Here is an 18,554-nt window from a genome sequence, read left to right as displayed (position 1 = left end):
TGCTCTCACGATACGTAAATCAGTGACTCCAGTGCTGTAGGAGGTGATTTCACCACCACAGTTAAAAAAATCAAAAATAAAAGGTCCATGTATGCCCATCATTAGAAATGGGTGGATGCAGGGTGGTATTCTAATGGTGGGCATACCCACCGATCAATATCTTTTTTTTGTTCAGCCCACAGGCTGCATGAATAAAAATAACATTACAATATATATATGCCCAACCAGGACCAGCAATGTACTGGTATGTTGCTGGACTTTGAGTGGTTATACCAGAAGGATGCCTGCAGGTTTAGGTATCATCTTGGTGTCATTCTTTTCAGCCAGCGGTCGGCTTTCATGTAAAATCAATCCTAGCAGCTAATTAGTCGCGAAACTGCTTTTAATAGCAGCAGGAGGGAACTCCCCCCGTCATCTTCATTGGTTTACTTGGGCTCTCCTGTCCCACCTGGGAACCTGATAATGCAGCCGGTGGCTTCGCCAGCTGACCATAGAGCTGATCAAAGATCAGAACGACTCCAATCATCTCTATGGCCTAAGAAACCGTAAGCTACGAGCATTTCATGACTCGTATTTCGCCGGATATTAACAGCGCCATTGGTAAATTGGGAAAGCATCTTATCACACTGATCTTGGTGTAGTCAGATGCTTTGAGGGCAGAGGAGAAAACTAGATTCTAATAAACCCCAATTTTTTTTTAAAAAGAGTACAGTGCCTTGCGAAAGTATTCGGCCCCCTTGAACTTTTCAACCTTTTGCCACTTTTCAGGCTTCAAACATAAAAATATAACATTTTTATTTTTTGTGAAGAATCACCAACAAGTGGGACACAATTGTGAAGTGGAACGAAATCTATTGGATTTTTGAAACTTTTTTAACTAATAAAAAAATGAAAAGTGGGGTGTGCAAAATTATTCGGCCCCCTTGCGTTAATACTTTTTAGAGCCACCTTTTGCTGCGATTACAGCTGCAAGTCGCTTGGGGTATGTCTCTATCAGTTTTGCACATCGAGAGACTGAAATTCTTGCCCATTCTTCCTTGCAAAACAGCTCGAGCTCAGTGAGGTTGGATGGAGAGCGTTTGTGAACAGCAGTTTTCAGCTCTTTCCACAGATTCTCGATTGGATTCAGGTCTGGACTTTGACTTGGCCATTCTAACACCTGGATACGTTTATTTGTGAACCATTCCTTTGTAGATTTTGCTGTATGTTTGGGATCATTGTCTTGTTGGAAGATAAATCTATGTCCCAGTTTCAGGTCTTTTGCAGACTCCAACAGGTTTTCATCCAGAATGGTCCTGTATTTGGCTGCATCCATCTTCCCCTCAATTTTAACCATCTTCCCTGTCCCTGCTGAAGAAAAGCAGGCCCAAACCATGATGCTGCCACCACCATGTTTGACAGTGGGGATGGTGTGTTGAGGGTGATGAGCTGTGTTGCTTTTACGCCAAACATATCGTTTTGCATTGTGGGCACAAAGTTCGATTTTGGTTTCATCTGACCAGAGCACCTTCTTCCACATGTTTGGTGTGTCTCCCAGGTGGCTTGTGGCAAACTTTAGACGAGACTTTTTATGGATATCTTTGAGAAATGGCTTTCTTCTTGCCACTCTTCCATAAAGGCCAGATTTGTGCAGTGTACGACTGATTGTTGTCCTATGGACAGACTCTCCCACCTCAGCTGTAGTTTTCTGCAGTTCATCCAGAGTGATCATGGGCCTCTTGGCTGCATCTCTGATCAGTCTTCTCCTTGTCTGAGCTGAAAGTTTAGAGGGACGGCCAGGTCTTGGTAGATTTGCAGTGGTCTGATACTCCTTCCATTTCAAAATGATCGCTTGCACAGTGCTCCTTGGGATGTTTAAAGCTTGGGAAATCTTTTTTGTATCCAAATCCGCCTTTAAACTTCTCCACAACGGTATTACCGACCTGCCTGGTGTATTTCTTGGTCTTCATGATGCTCTCTGCACTTTCAACAGAACCCTGAGACTATCACAGAGCAGGTGCATTTATACAGAGACTTGATTACACACAGGTGGATTCTATTTATCACCATCAGTCATTTAGGACAACATTGGATCATTTAGAGATCCTCGCTGAACTTCTGGAGTGAGTTTGCTGCACTGAAAGTAAAGGGGCCGAATAATTTTGCACGCACCACTTTTCAGTTTTTTATTTGCTAAAAAAGTTTAAAATATCCAATAGATTTCATTCCACTTCACAATTGTGTCCCACTTGTTGGTGATTCTTCACAAAAAATTAAAATGTTATATCTTTATGTTTGAAGCCTGAAATGTGGCAAAAGGTTGAAAAGTTCAAGGGGGCCGAATACTTTCGCAAGGCACTGTACCTCTCACTAACTAACGCTATCATAGGGGATATTTACATTCTCTGTAACAACAGTAAAAATGATAAAAAAACAAAAATGTGAAAGGAACAGTGTAAAAGTAAAATAAAAAAGCAAAATAAATAATTAGGTAAAAAATGAACAAAAAAAAAGAACCCCTGTCCCCCCGTGCTCACGCGCAAAAGCGAACGCAAGCATTGGTCACATGTCACATGTAAACAGCAATTGCACCATGCATGTGAGATATCACTGCGAAAGTCAGATCTGGGGGAGGAATTTTAGCAGTAGACCTACTCTGTAAATCTAAAGCGGTAATCTGTAAAGGCTTTTAAAAATATATGTAGTTTGTTGCTGCTGCATGGTTGTACGTAATTTTAAAGCATGTCGTGTTTGGTATCTACGTACTCGGCATAAGATCTTTTATATTTTAGCAAACATTTGGGCAATATAGTGTGTTTTAGTGCATTCAATTTAAAAAAGTGTTTTTTTTTTTTTTCAAAAAAATTGCTTTTGAAAAATCGCTGTGCAAATACTGTGTGAAAAAAAATTGCAACACTCACCATTTTAATCTGTAGGGCATGTTCTTTAAAAAAAAAATATACAATGTTTGGGGGTTCAGAGTAATTTTCTAGCAAGAATTTTTTTTTTCCATGTAAACAAAAAGTGTCATAGGGCTCTGTCTTCAAGTGGTTAGAGAGTGGGTGATGTGTGGCATAAGCTTCTAATATTGTGTATAAAATGCCAGGACAGTTCAAACCCCCCCCCCCCCCAACACCACCACCAAATGACCCCTTTTTGGAAAGTAGACACCCAAAGCGATTTGCTGAGAGGCATGTTGTGTCCATGGAATTTTTTTTTTTTACACAAAGTTGTCACTAAATGATATATTGTTCAAACATGGCATGGTTATATGTTCAATTACACCCCAAAATACATTCTGCTGCTTCTCTTGATTATGGAGATACCACATGTGTGAGACTTTTTGTGAGCCTAGCTGCATACAGGACCCCAAACCCAAGCACCGCCTTCAGGCTTTCTAAAGGCATAAAATTGCGATTTTACTCCTCACTACCTATCACTCAGCAAATAGCTTGGGGTGTCTACTTTCCAAAATGGGGTAATTTTTTTGGGGGGGGGGGGGGGGGTTGTGCTCTCTTGGCATTTAATGGCCTCCGAAACTGTTACATGTAGTGAAGAGTGAAAAATTTACACCCTTAGAAATCCTGAAGGCAGTTTTGGTTTTTCAAGGTCATGTACGTGGCTAGACTGCCAAAAAGTCCTACACGTGGTATCCCCGTACTCGGGAGAAGCAGCCAAATGGATTTTGGGGTGTCATTTCACATATGCCCATAAACTTTGTAAATGTATTTTTTTTGTCATTTTTCAACCACTTGGAAAAAAAAAATATTCACTGGGCTCAACATGCCTCTCAGCAATTTCTTTGGGGTGTCTACTTTCCAAAATGGGGTCATTTTGGGGGCGGGGTTTGCACTGCCCTGCCATTTTAGCACCTCAAGAAATGAGATAGCCAGTCATAAACTAAAAGCTGCGTAAATTCCAGAAAATGTACCCTAGTTTGTAGATATAACTTTTGCGCAAACCAATAAATATAAGCTTATTGAATTTTTTTTTTTTACCGGGGTGGGTAAATGCTTTTTGGGCTAAATGTATGACTAAAATTTAGTTTATTGTATTTTCTTTCCATAGCAAAAAGTAGATTAAATAAAAACCGCAGAGGTGATCAAATACCACCAAAAGAAAGCTCAATTTGTGGGAAAAAAAAGGACACAAATTTTGTTTGTTATGTTAAATTACTAAGGCATCCAATGGCAGTACTAGAGGATCCTTGGTCCTTGACACAAATCGGGGCACCTTGTTTAACCTGCAGGCCAGGATGTCCACATCTGGAGTCCCCCATTTCTGACATGGGATTGTAGATGCTGAGATGAAGGGACCACTCCCCCTGCTCCAGCCCTTCAAAGACTGAGGAAATCTACCTGCTAATTTTCCAATCCAGGAATGTGAACAGCAGAGATTGCTGGGCAGTGGTTCTCCACCCAGGAGGCTTACTTCCTTTACAGCTGCTTGACTCCTCTGATAGTTTATATAGGCCACTGCTGCTGCATTGTCTTCTTGCACTGTTTGGGTGTCCCTGAAAAAGTGGGGTCTGTCTGATTCTCTGAAAAAGGAGGGTCCAGTGACACAGAGCTAGTTTTATTACTCAGAGATCTAGGATTTTGACAGAAAGCTCTGCTTCCCTTGGGGACCAGGTTCCTTGAACTATGAGAGATCGGAACACTCCTCCCAACCCTATGAGGTCTGAACGTTGGATCCTGGAGAGGTAAGTTCATATTCCAGAAGGAAAATCTTGCCAGGGCTGTATCTAAAAAAAGGCCTAAATATTATAGTTGCACAAAGGGTTGGGGAGCAGACTTTTGAAGGCTGATCACCCAGTCAGAGGCTTAAAGAATATGGATAGTAATTTCAGCATTTTCAGACATTTTTATAGGAGTTGAATCTTTCAGAAGAGGTTGTCAAGGTAGGAATGCGATTAGAGATGCAAGCACCTTTGTATATACTCTAGGGGCCAAGGTAAGGCAGAATGGCAGTGCAACCAATTGAAAAGGTTTGTCTCCCGCTGAGAGGGGTAAATGGGAATGTGCAGGTATCCATCTTGAATGTCTACTAATGCAAGATATTTCACTTGTATCAAAAAGGCAATCGCTGACCTTGCTGATTTCATGTAAAACTTTGGAACATGTAGGTACTTGTATTTCAGGAATTTTAAGAATAGGACAAATACCCCCACTGGATTTTGGTACAAAACAGGCAAACGGAACAGGTTTGAATAGAATAAATAAAATGTTCTCTAAAGTGACCAGACACTTCCTGGGATGACAGATGATTTAGTGCAGTCTGCAAATCTGACTGCCCTTTGGCAAACTTTGTCTGGTTTGAGAGAATGAGGAGGGGGTAGAGTTTGAAATTCTATTAAGTACCCATTTGAAACCATGGATTGAAACCCAGGAAGATCAATGGGGTAAAAGCCCCTGAGTAGTGGGACTTGGAGCCTTTAATTGTAGAAAAAAATGTCGCTCAGGGCAGTCTGCAAATCTGAATATCCTTTGTTAGACTCTGTCAAGTTTGAGAGAAGATAATGCTGAGGGGGTGGAGTTTAAAACTCTTAAGTACCCATTTGAAACCACTGATTGGAACCTGGGAAGAGGTGTGGGGTGCTTTTCATTTAGAGGTGGTAGAAACCCCTAAGAAGTGGGGCTTGGAGCCTTTCATTGTACAAAAAATGCCTTCCCTCCTATGATCTCTTTAATATACTTGTCAAGTGCATCGCCAAAAAGACACCCTCCTTCAAAGAGCATGTCTTTTACAGGCAGCTTCTGCTGTCTAGGCTTTCAGTCATGAGATTCTGTGCATATGGACAAAAATAAAAATCATTCAGAAATGTGTGTCTTTCATGACTTGTTCTAGGGCATCAACACAAAAAAAGTAGAGCAGAAGGCAAAATCTGTAAGTGCCCTGCCAGAACTTGGTCCTGAAATAAAGGATCTGGTTTGTTCATTTCCCCAGTCCAACTAGCTGCAGTTTGACAAACAGAGATTGCAGCAATAGAAGGCTGAATAGCTGGGTTTGCAAGATCAAAAAGAGCCTTTAAGAGCATTTTACATTTTCTGACTGCAGAACCCTTAAGTAAGGGAACCTTTTCTGTAGGCACAGTAAGATGTTTATTTAAAACTGAGACGGTAGGGACTAATACAGGAACAGTCTGCTTTTTTGTGAATTCTTTTCCAACTTGACATAGCTCAGTAATGATTTTGAGAGGTGTAAACATATTTAAAGGAATACTATAATGGTCATTAATTGCCTGTTCTATTTGTTCATGAATAGGGAATGACTTTTTAGTCTTTGCAGGTCTCTTAGAAAACAAGGATGAATAGCAACATAGAGGAGACTTGAGTGCCAAGGCTTTTGCCCACAGCAGAAGTGAGCATGTCTATATTGGCAAGCATTTTGTATGCAGGGTATCAGGTGTATAGGATCCTGGCTCTAAGTCCTCCTCAATTTCCTCAGTTTCTGCTGCCTATAGAGCAAGTAGATTCATTTCCAACTCAGAATAGATGGGGATGGAGAAAGAGCTGGAACTTTTGAGTTCTGGACAGGGATGGCTGCAATAAGGCCATTAACTGTCCAAAGAAGTCTGACACTGCAGTTGCAAAGAAAGATGCCTTGGGCCTGTTTCACACAGGCTTCAGCTTGTATAGGAGCAGTGTGAACAGCAAGCTTTTACAAAGCATTTGCAGAGCTTTTGCTTTGTTTAAGCTTTAAAGTACCAATCAGCTCCAGTTTGTAAATGCTGAACACAGATCCAAAGGAGAGTGCTGATTGCCACAATAAACAAGCTCCTAGCAGACTTGGGGAATACTTGAACCCTGTTGAAAGCCTGCTAGCAGTTTGTTTGAAGTGACAATCAGCTCTCCTTCTAAGATTTCTGTATGCCATTTCAAAACAGGAGATAAATGGGGGTTTAAAAAGTTTGGAGAAAGATGCTGAAAGCTTGCAGAAAGCTTTGCAAACGTTTCATGAAAACTTGCTGTTCACAGTACTCTTATACAAGCTGAAACCTTTATGAAAGAGGTCTTGGACAGATTGCCCACTTGTTGTATGCCTGAGATAGAACTAGAATCAGATGCACTGTGTTAAAATTGGGTCATGCTCCAGCGCAAGGGAAGCATTTTGAAGTGGTTTGAGTGTTTCACAAATCTTCAGCAGAGCAAGTGTTTACCTGAAATTTCGCCATGGTACCCTTGTGCCTGGTTTCCGCCACTGCTATCAGTGAGGGTATTACCCTGTGGCGTACCCATGGAGTAGGAATGGAAATAGGATAAGCATGTCCGGAGTAGGTATTGGATGTCACCTACCTCTCCGACATGTAAACAATGGATAGAATATGTTAATTCTTTATTATTAAGGGAACATCTCACTTACCATCACCGGGATGCCACCCGCAAATTTGAGCTGGTTTGGCATGGCTGATTAGATATACCTGGCTTTTTTTTTTTTGATTTCTAGTGTTGTCAGTTTGCCAGGGTTGTAATGGTCAGGGCCTGAGTCTGCATGTAGTTAGAGGAGCGTGTCCAGTGATGATGAGAGTGAACTGTTGTAGACAGAGGTGGCCAAATCAGGACAGGACGGGGAGAGATTATGTCAGTAGCAGAATAGACAAGAGAAAGGTTAAAGTGGCAAAGGTTCCTACATGTAATCATTTGCTGCTTGGAGACATGGGTGTTTGGAGGCAAGAATACAGTGAAACTGATGAGGTTGTGATCATAGAGTGGAAAGGGAGTGTTGGTGATGTTGCCAGGAGTGCAGAGATGGGAGAATACAAGGGTATTACCATTGGAGTGAGTGGAAGTATGTGTCCATTAGGTTAGGACAAAAGAAGAGAAGTTGAGCTGTAGCTGGGCTGTTAACATTAACAGGGATGTTGAAGTCACCAAGAATGGTAGTGGGTATTTCAGAGGAGAGAAAATGGGGTAGCCAGGCAGCAAAGTCATCAAAAAAAGCATGATACCAGTCCAGGAGGCCAATAAATTGCTGCAATCCTCAGGAAAAATGGAAGAAAACAGACTAATACAGTGCATCTCGAAAGAAGAAAGGGATAGTGAGGGAAGGATAGGAAGGGATAGAAGGAATTCAACTCCACCTCCTTTCTGTCCATTGGCTCTGGGGGAGTGAGTCCAGTGGAGGCCACCATGGGAGAGAGCTACAGGAGAAGCCGAGTTAAAATCTTGTAGCCAGGTTTCAGTTCCGGTGAGTATGTTAAAGCCATGACATTTGCTTGTGTCCTCCAAACTCTCAAACCATCATATGCTGTCATAACTGATCACATGTGCAGCACCATGGCAGTCGCGGATCAAACAGAAGCAGCTTCCTTGGCTATAAGGATAGAAGGGTTTAATTAAAGGATAGAAGAGTTGCATTCTGCTTTAAGCCGCCGGATACCGGTGCGACTTGCCATGCCATTCGTTTCAAATTGTATGACAAGTCGCACCCTATTGGAAGCAGTCAAATCGGTGCGACTCCAACTCCAATTTTGAAAGTAGTTCCTGTAGTACTTTTTGCAAGTTCAGGTGCAACTTCCATAAACATCTGTGCACGAAGTCACACAGATCTCTTCCAAGTGGCAACTGAAGTAGCACTGAATTGCTACTTTAAAATCAGGCTACTTCAAGTGAACATTGGTGTGATCAAGTGAAGTAGCCTGATTTCAATGTCGCGAACGTTGTTACCAGAGTTTTAGGCTGTCAGCAGATGAGCCACTACAAACTCGGCAGTGCCTACAAATGGAGAGCAACTGAGCATGTGCAGAGCAAGGTGAGACAGTGTATTACTGGATTTTAAACCATAAAGATGCTTTTTTTTTATGTTTTACATAGCTGTACCTGAAAAGCAGGCCATTCTGAAGTGATCTTGCAAGACTTAATTTTCTGACTAAAGTTCCACTTTAATGTGGAATCTGTGTTCCTTACTAATGAACATTATTTTTTATCAAGTAGTTATGGGTAAAGTTCCACTTTAAGTTCTCCTAGATTCCCAAAGCTCCCCACATGTTACAATCTCCAAACCTCAGAGCAGGGGCACTCAAGCTAGCACTGGACTAAGGGTCGTGTAGGTGGTAGAAAATAGCTTTCAGTGTTTTCCCGACTGGGTGCAGATAAGAAGAGTAGCGAGGGCAGCATGAAGCATGCACAGGCAGCCAGAGAGAGAACATCCACACATACTTCAGCATCTGAACTGGTCAGGGAGCATGGATCTGCATGACTTTCATTTTGTAAGTGTATATCCCATGGTACTAACTGGATCCTTTGTCCTCCAATGGACAATACAGAAAAGGAGCAATGCAACACAGCCAGTGTGAAGTGACGTAGAACAGAAAGCTGTGCCCTATTATGTAACAAGCAAGTTTGGCAGCCACGTGTACATATATGATTACAAATTATACTTAAATAACACAAATTAACATTATTTACAAGGGGTCTTCAAAAAGGTTTTGCACTTTTTCTTATTAAAAAGAACCCTCGTACATCAAGCTAACTTTTAAATACACCATACAGCTTTAAAAAATCTCTGAAAAAATATTGGTAGAAGCCAAGGTGGAAAAAGAAACCGTTCTGCAAGCAAGTACCAAAAAAAAAGTCCAGTAATATAAAGAGATGACACAAGATTTGGTATGGAGTAATCTGGTTGTCACTCACCATTACACTACAGAGAGTGCACTGCTTTTTTCGCTCATATGGGGTGAGTTTAGGAGCGTAGTCTGTGCTTGCATGTCTGCCGCTGCTCAGCTCTGCTGCCTTCTCTTTCCGCTGTTCAATCTGTTCCAGGTGTCTTCGTACACTCTCATCATGCTGTACAGAAACATGACAATAAAAACTGTGAGCCACCAAGCTTATCTTACATTGGACTATTACAATGATATTTACACTATAGGAAGCAGTAAGAATACAACAAACTAGTGCATACAAGTGAAAGAAATACAGACTTAATTGGTCTAGGGACCACCGTAACCCTAGACGCGAATACCAAAGAATACCATAAAAAGCAATTTTGCTGTACAAAAAAATTAAGAACTCAACAAATGTGTATCTATAAATATTTAACAGCACAACTTCTTTAATTAAAGAATGGTTTTGGCCTCACTGAGTAGGTGGAGTTATGAGCATTTTATAGGGGGCATGCCACGCAAAGCTTTGCCAGGGTCCAATAACCTGCAAGTAGGTGCATACAACCCATGGTCTTCCTGTGTCATGTACCATATGGTTAAAGTGGTTGTTAAAGCCACTTTCACATCTTCATACCATGCCCTCTGTGTTTTAGGCCGGGTTCACAGTATACTACACGACAGTAGTATGACTTTCATCCTACTTTGCTCTGCGACATCAGTCCTAAATTGGTCCTGGGACATGAGCTCCCAATGTCGGAGCGTTTGTCGTACCAGTATGAACCCGTCCTAAATCCTGGGTGCCCCTGTGTGAGTGATTTATATTTAAAAAAAAGCCTCCTATACCTAATTTCAGAGATATTCCGCTGACATTCCTTGGGAGAGGAGAGGTGAGAGAGAGCCAGCCAATCATGTGATCACTGAGAAGAGTTGTGAAATGGGGTATAGCAGACTTTTTTTATATAAATCACTCACACAGGATTAGAACACAGAGGGGTGGTATGAAGATGTGAAAGTTATTTGAGCAGCAGGAGTTGTGGGGGCAGGCACTGTCACAAGCTGACGGACAGAGAGGGGAGGGGGAGAGAGCACAGAGGAGATAGATAGCAGGCTGCGGATGACAGAGGCACGTATGGATGACAGATAGCAGGCTGTGGATGACAGAGGCACGTACGGATGACTACGGTATCAGGGATAAGCAGCCCTGATATATCGTAGTCAGCATACGGGGGGGGGGGGTATAGGGGCAGGATCAGCCAGTTTTTTTTTAGATGTTACAGGGGGCCAATGACACTGCACAAGCACTGTGCTGTAGAAAATGCCTTAGGGGAACAGGATCTTTTTTTGGGGTCAACAAGTGCTTTAAAGTGGTTGTATACTCTTTTTTGTAACTTTTACCTACAGGAAAGCCTATAATAAGGCTTACCTGTAGGTAAAAAAAATATCTCCTAAACCTGTACGGTTTAGGAGATATTCCCCTCGGTATGCGCCGCTGACGGCGCATGCGCACGAGGGGATTCTCGGCCTGAAAATCCGGCAGTGGCCGGCGGCCGGAAAGAAATCTCCGGCGCGCATGCGCGGGAGTGACGATATCGCGGCTCCGGCCACTCACAGCGCCGGAGCCGCGATACCCGGAAGAAACGCAGAGGGAGCATGTCAGCTCCCTCGGCGTGGATCGTGCCTGATGTCGGGGCCTCGTTCTAAGGTAAGTATTTCATAATGAGCTAGTATGCGGTGCATACTAGCTCATTATGCCTTTTGCTTTGCAGGTGTTAAAAAAAAATAAAAAAAATTGCGGGTTTACTACCGCTTTAAGATAAGCACATTTTTGTAAAAATAAAAAAACAACTAAGAACTCAACAAATGTATGCCTTTAAAAACTTAACAGTACAGCTTTTTTTAAAAGAAAGCTTTTAAATTATGACTGCCCATTTGCACACTGCCAAGCTGCTAAGACTTTTGTTTTTATACTGCGTCTAACTGATATTATTTTCTGTCAAGCTGTTTTGTATATACACTGCACCCTAAAGTGCTATTAAACTTTTCAAAATTTTTTTTTTTTTGTCTGTGTAAATTATTTATAAATCGCATGTTTCATAACCTGCCACAGGACACAGGAACGCTGGAGCACGCGAGGGGTTTACACAGGCATTTTCAGTACAGGAAAAAACATTATTGTTTAGCATTAGTTTAATCTATGCTGTCTTTGTTTTTCCTACTATTGCTCTGCAAATAGAACAGTTCTTATGCCGCGTACACACGACCGGACTTTTCGACATCAAAGGTCCGACGGAACGATTCCTGCGGACCATTCGATCGTGTGTGGGCTGCAGCAGACTTTTGATTTGCAAAAATCTGACAGACTTTAAAAATGGAACATGTTTCAAATTTTTCCGCCGGAACTCCACTGGACCCAGTTCCTACCGAGAAATCCGCTCGTGTGTATGCTAGTCCGACAGACAAAAACCGACGCTAGGGCAGCTATTGGCTACTGGCTATGAACTTCCTTATTCTAGTCCGGTTGTACGTCATCACGTTCAAATCCGTCGGACTTTGGTGTGATTGTGTGTGGCCAAGTCTGTTCATTCGGAAAGTCCGTCAGAACTCCGCCGAAAGTCCGTCAGACCTAGTCTCTCGAAAAGTCCGGTCGTGTGTACGTGGCATTAGAGTACCTCTGCTTTGTGCTTAGCACTATGGCTTCCAAGGATACTACTAAGGCACCAAAGGTTCCACTCCCAGGCGCTGGGAACTCCAGTCATGCCCCCACACATTATCCTCCCTGGAGATACCTGACATGGCAAGCCAGGTTGAGTCTTTGGAACCGATGGTGGTGCAACTGCTTTTCACACTTCAGCTCCTGTATTCGTGACTGAAGATGCCTCTTCCTCTAAGATTAGCAGCTTTAATCGCATCCTCCATCCAAAGGGATAGAAAGTGTGCTAGATCCCCCTTCCCCACCTCAAACCCTTTACCAAGGGAACAGTTGGCACAGGATGAGGTATTACCCTCAGGCGATCATGTACAAAAATAAGCCGATTTTTCCTCTGCGGAGGAAACAATTGATGAACCTTATGTAACCTCGCAATCTGAGAGATTGATGGTACAAACTCTTAAGGAGATGGTTCATTCCACTTTCATGCTACCCTTAACAGAGTCAGCTGAAAAGCTCGGTCCCTTCTTTGGGTTCTTTACAAATAGGCGTAGAGATGAAATTGGCCCTGAGTACTATTAAGGGCCAAGTCTCAGCCTTATCGATCTTATTTCAAAGACCGCTTGCTATGCATTCTTTAGTCTGGGGTTTTTATGCAAGGGACGATGCAGATTAATCCACCAGTTAAATCAGTGTTACAAAAACACCCATTTGAACTGATACAGCATATTCCCTTCGTCCTTCTAACAAGGAAGCTGGTATTTTTGGTTGTTATATCCTCAGCAAAGAGGGTTTCAGAATTGGCTGCTCTTTCTTGAAAAGAGCCATATTTGATTATTCATTAAAAAAACAGAGTGGTGTTACGCCCTCGTCTAGGCTTTTTGCGAAAAAAGTGTTTTCAGGTTTTCACCTATATTGTCCTGCCATTGTTTTTTTCAAAAACAATGTTCCAGGGAAGGAAAGTCACTACATTGTCTTGATGTGGTGAGAGCAGGGAAAATCTATTTAAAGGCAACTGCTCAGATTCGTAAGACTGATGTCTTACTTATTCTACCAAAGGGTCCTGAGAGGACAGGCAGCATCAAAATTCACTGTTGCTAAGTGGATTCGGCAAGTTATAATTCAAACTTATGCTTTAGAGGTTCCCCCTACCAGAGTGGTTAGTGCTTCTTGGGCAGTGCGTCACCAGGCCTTCATGGCTCAGATCTATAAGGCCGCAACTTGGTTTTCAGTGCATACATTCACAAAAATGTTTTATCAGGTGGATGTACGATAAAGAAAATAGGATTTTTATTACAGCTTACCTGTAATATCCTTTTCTTGGAGTACATCATGGGACACAGAGGTCCCTCCCCTCTTTTGGGATTTAAGTATATTGCGTTGCTACAAAAACTGATGTGCTCCTGGAAGGAGGAGGTGGTTATATATAGGGAGTGAACTTCCTTGATTGGGTATACCAGAGTCAACACCTGAAGGTGGCCCATAACCCATTCAGTAATTACTTAAGGCTCTGTGTCCCATGATGTACTCCAAGAAAAGGATTTTACAGATAAGCTGTAATAAAAATCCATTTTATTGCGATTTGCATAAACTGCTGTTAAACAAAGCCGCAAGCCACAATGAAATCGGAGGTACAAATCACACTGATCTGCAGCCGCACAGGTGTGAACCAGGGCTTAAAGTCTGATCATGCTGATTATTTATGTAAAAAATGTTTTAATAACAATTACATTAAAATAAGCAGAAGGGTTCAAGAGATTATCAGAATATTAAAGTGAAATGAGAAGTAGCATTTTCCAAAAAACGGCTGATATCCTGCCCAGTAATCTCCTAGCATAAAATTATCAATTGTCAACTGGTTGACTTTTTTGTATGAAGTTGCGACTTACATGCAGCGAGGTGCTGCATATAAAAGCTATATTATTGTTAATTATCTCAGTTTACACATATTTCTTTGGGGCAAGCAGTTCCAACAATCAAGGCAACATTACCCATTACATTATTGAAAAGGTGCTCATTTTTCAGTAGATTCTTAACATCCAACTCTGGGCCTAGGAATTGCCCCTCACCTCAGTTTCCTCCTTTCCGATTGGAACATCCCTTGCCTTTCTTTAAAAAAAAAAGATCAATATACTTACCTTTTTTTCCAGGTGTCTTTGGTCCGGTCACCACCAATTTCAATATAAGACATCACCCAATGAGTGATAGCATGACCCCTCGAAAGAATATTATTTAATTTAGATGCAGGCAGGAGTACTTTAGAAGTGATAGATATCTTCTGAGGTGAGGTAGGTTACCTTACCAGCCAGCCTGTTCTCAGATGAGTAGCAGGGGTCAGATAATAAGCAAATTGTTTATATGTCTTCTTATTAGTTTATTTGGATCATGTGTGGACTGACTGGTTCAGATGTGCTGACAGCTTTCATACAATCGCTAGTCAATCAATCAAAAGGTCTAGCAACAAAGTTTCCCTAGCCTTTGATGTTTACTGCATTTTGCATGGGACAAACCAGCTTATTGCCTGGCTTTCATACAGCAGGCTCTATAATGAACACCCTGACATTAGAATGCACCAATGCAAGGTGTAGGACTAGGCGTGGCGAGGCATTTGAATCAGCAGTGACCATGCTGACTGTCATGCCCCTTTTGCAGAGGGACAAAGAGAAAACTATATGCATGTATAATTCTATGCTGCAGTAAAAAGTTAAAATTTAGTGAAATAGGCAAAATACATTTCAGGGCGTACTTATAAAATAATGGCAGAGCTATTCGTCCTCCAAAACCGCGTGTACATTTGTTCAATGTGAATGGGAGCAACAAATGTTATGAGGCTATTTTGTTCTCCAGATCCAATGTTTTTCAATCACACAGATTAGAGATAATCAAGTAAATAAAGCATTACTGCCACTAGATGGAGATGGTCATCATAGTAAATAAGTATTTTTTCCTATGATCATCAGCTGCATTCAGTGGCTACAATACAGTATTTTCCTGATTTGTGCAATTCTGAAGTATAAATCACATTTATCCTGGAGAGAGAATAGCTTAGTAACATTTGATTTTTCCCCCATTCGCGCAGGATGAATGTACATACAGTTTCAGTGGATGAATAGCTCTGGAAATCTTTTATGAATACAGGAGGTCCCCGGTTTGCAAACAAGATGGGGTCTGTAGGTTTGTTCTTAGGTTGAATTTGTAAGTCGGAACAGGTAAATTTTTTCAGTGAAGCCCCAGCCAAAAAAATAATTTTAAAGTTTTTTTGGATAGCATAGGGAAGGGTTAACACTTCTGTAACATTTGTTTTGCTGTCTGTGCCCCTGTTTAGAAGATTTTGCCTCACTTTGTGTCTCTGCGACAATTGGATTTAAAAAATGTTGGGTTGTTGTGGAAACAAGGATTGGTGATAAGGCTTCAGTGGAGACATCTTTTTGCCATTATAACTCTTACAGGAGTGAATTACCCTTCCTAGGGGTAGATTTCCTCTCACTGCCTGTTATCTCCGTTTGTTTGTAAGTAGGAGTCACTTGTAAATCAGATATATGTAACTCGGGGACCCCCTGTATAACCCTTAAAAGAGCATTGCATTAAAAGAGAAGTATGACCAAAGTTTTTTTGGCCATGCTTCTCCTGTGGGTCTCAGCAGTACAATTACATTTGTCCTCCTGTGACCCAGTGTCAGCTAAGAGCAGGCTATTGCCCGATTGACAGCTGGCTCCACTATTCAGCATGCGGCTGAGAGCCAGAGCCAGTCATGCCAGCAGTTCCATTGAGAGCTGGAGGGGCAGAGCGGAGAGCAGTGACTGACAGTCACTGCTCTTTGCTTGGAGCAGACCAAGAATGAGTGATCCCCTATCAATCAGCAAGATTTCTGGCTCCCAGGTGTCTTCTATACAGGTAACAAGCTGAGATTAGGAGCACTACCTGTATAAAAGATACCTGTCCAATCAATCAATCAGATTCCAATCTCTCCACCATAGCCAAGACCAAAGAGCTGTCCAAGGATGTCAGGGACAAGATTGTTGACCTGCACATGGCTGGAATAGGCTACAAGACCATTGCCAAGCAGCTTGGTGAGAGGGTGACAACAGTTGGTGCGATTATTTGCAAATGGAAGAAACACAAAATAACCATCAATCTCCCTTGGTCTGGAGCTCCATGCAAGATCTCACCTCATGGAGTTTCAATGACCATGAGTTACATAGTAAGGCTGAATAAAGACACAAGTCCAACCAGTTCAACCTGAGTGAGCGTCTACAATTGTCCCTATCCCTGTACATTGTGTCTCATTAAGATGCTCATCTAATATATATTTAAGGTACCCATATAGTGGCATCAATTTACGTAGCACTCCACACATACATCACACACTCACATCAGTCCCTACCCTCAAGGAGCCCACAATCCAAGGTCCCCAACTCACATTCATATAATAGGGCCAGTGTTGGACAGAAGCCAATTAACCTACCAGCTTGTCTTTTGAGTGTGGGAGGAAACCGGAGTACCCGGAGGAAACCCACACAGGCACAGGCAGGTAGTGTCATTGTTGGGATTTGAACCAGTGACCCTTTTTAGTGCTAGGTGAGAGTGCTACCCACTACACCACTGTGCCGCCCCAGAGTACAGTGAGGAATTAGCCCAGAACTACACAGAAGAATCTTGCCAATGATCTCAAGGCAGCTGGGACCTTAGTCACCAGTAAAACAATCTGTGAAGGACTGAAGTCCTGCAGCGCCTGAAAAGTCCCTGTGCTCGAGAAAGCACATGTATAGGCCCATCTGAACTTTTCTTATGAACATCTGAATGATTCAGATGAGAACTGGGTTTAAGTGTTGTGGTCAGATGAGACCAAAATCAAGCTCTTTGGCATCAACTCAACTTTCCGTGCTTGGAGAGGAGGAGGAATACTGCCTATGACCGCAAGAACACCATCCCCACCGTCAAACTTAGAGGTGGAAACATTACCCTTTGGGGGTCTTTTTCTGGGAGTGCAGGACAACTTCATGGCATCAAAGCAACGATGGACAGGGCCATATACCATCAAATCTTGGATGAGAACCTCCTTCCCCCAGCCAGGACATTTAAAATGAGTCATGGGTGGGTATTCCAGCATGACAATGACTCAAAACACACAGCCAAGGCAACACAGGAGTGGCTCAAGAAGAAGCACATTAAGGCACTGGAGTGGCCTAGTACCCATAGAAAATATGTGGAGGGAGCTGAAGGTTCGAGTTACCAAACGTCAGCCTTGAAAACCTTAATAACTTGGAGAGGATCTGCAAAGAGAAGTGGGACAAAATCTCTCCTTAGATGTGTGCAAACCTGGTGGCCAACTACAAGAAACAATTGACCTCTGCCAACAAAAGTTTTACCATAAGTACTAAGTCATGTTTTGCAAAGGGGTCAAATACTTATTTCACTTATTACAATGCAAATAAATGTATAACTTTTTTAAAATGCATTTTTCTGGATTTTTTGTTGTTCTTCTATCTCTCACTGTTAAAATAAACCTACCATTAAAGTTATAGACTGATCATTTCTTTGTCAGTGGGCAAATGTACAAAATCAGCAGAGGATTAAATATTTTTTCCCTTACTGTATGTATGTTTTTTTTGTTTTTGTTTTTTAAAGCCCATACTTCTTCTTTAATAAGACTAAAACAGGTAATGAAAAATGAACATACTTGAATATACATCTGTCAAAATTACAAACTCCAGAGAAAGTGTTAAATACACTGCTATAACTTTAGTTACGGATCTGTACAAACTTTTCACACTAAAAGTAAAATGGGTTGAAGCCATAGCAGTCAATGCAAGGTGCTGGAATTAAAGTTTTCAGCCCTGTTGTCACAACAGTTGTGTGTCCAAGCTTCCAAACAGACAGACTGCCTCCACAGCACTCCACAGTACCCCAATCCCCCTAATCACAACCAGAAATCTTTTCTGATGGCATAAAGGGGGCTTGTAGTTCTGAAAAGTGAGTAGTACTTGAGAGGTCATGCGGTAATCTGCAGTCTAACAATGCTAATTGATTCTAAAGCCAGGATGCGGTGAAGCAGTAACACAGGAGTCTGCTGGAGAGCGCTCTGTGCACAGACACACACAGATAACATCTAGAGAGGGAAAGACTGGCCTGAGGCATGGGGATCATTATGGGAGGGGCTCCAAATAAAAGCTTCAAGTCTCCGTGGTGGTTTACTCCAGTGTACGAAATGATATGTCCTGTCCTTCCTTCGCAAACTAGGTGGGCTGGATGCAGCTTATCTGTTCCCAATATCTTGCTTTCTACGCTATGAAATTAGGTAAGGGAATGTTTTCAAAGTTTCCTCCC

General features: G+C 42.0%; 1 protein-coding gene across 6 annotated transcripts in view; it reads right to left on the bottom strand.

Annotated features, from left to right (window-relative positions):
* SCAPER (S-phase cyclin A associated protein in the ER) overlaps positions 1-18,554 on the bottom strand; it is a 399,576-nt gene that overhangs the window by 233,754 nt on the left and 147,268 nt on the right. For all 6 annotated transcript variants that reach the window (XM_077472442.1, XM_077472443.1, XM_077472441.1 and 3 more), the window contains one exon: positions 9,612-9,764. In XM_077472442.1, coding sequence (XP_077328568.1) covers positions 9,612-9,764 — 153 coding nt within the window. The remainder of the gene's footprint in view (positions 1-9,611; positions 9,765-18,554) is intronic.

This window comes from Lithobates pipiens, unplaced genomic scaffold (genome assembly GCF_037356315.1).
Source record: "Lithobates pipiens isolate NorthernLeopardFrog02 unplaced genomic scaffold, aLitPip1_a1.2 Scaffold_8, whole genome shotgun sequence".
NCBI lineage: Eukaryota > Metazoa > Chordata > Amphibia > Anura > Ranidae > Lithobates > Lithobates pipiens.
Note: the sequence above shows the minus strand (reverse complement) of the source record. Positions and strands in the feature narration are given on the sequence as shown.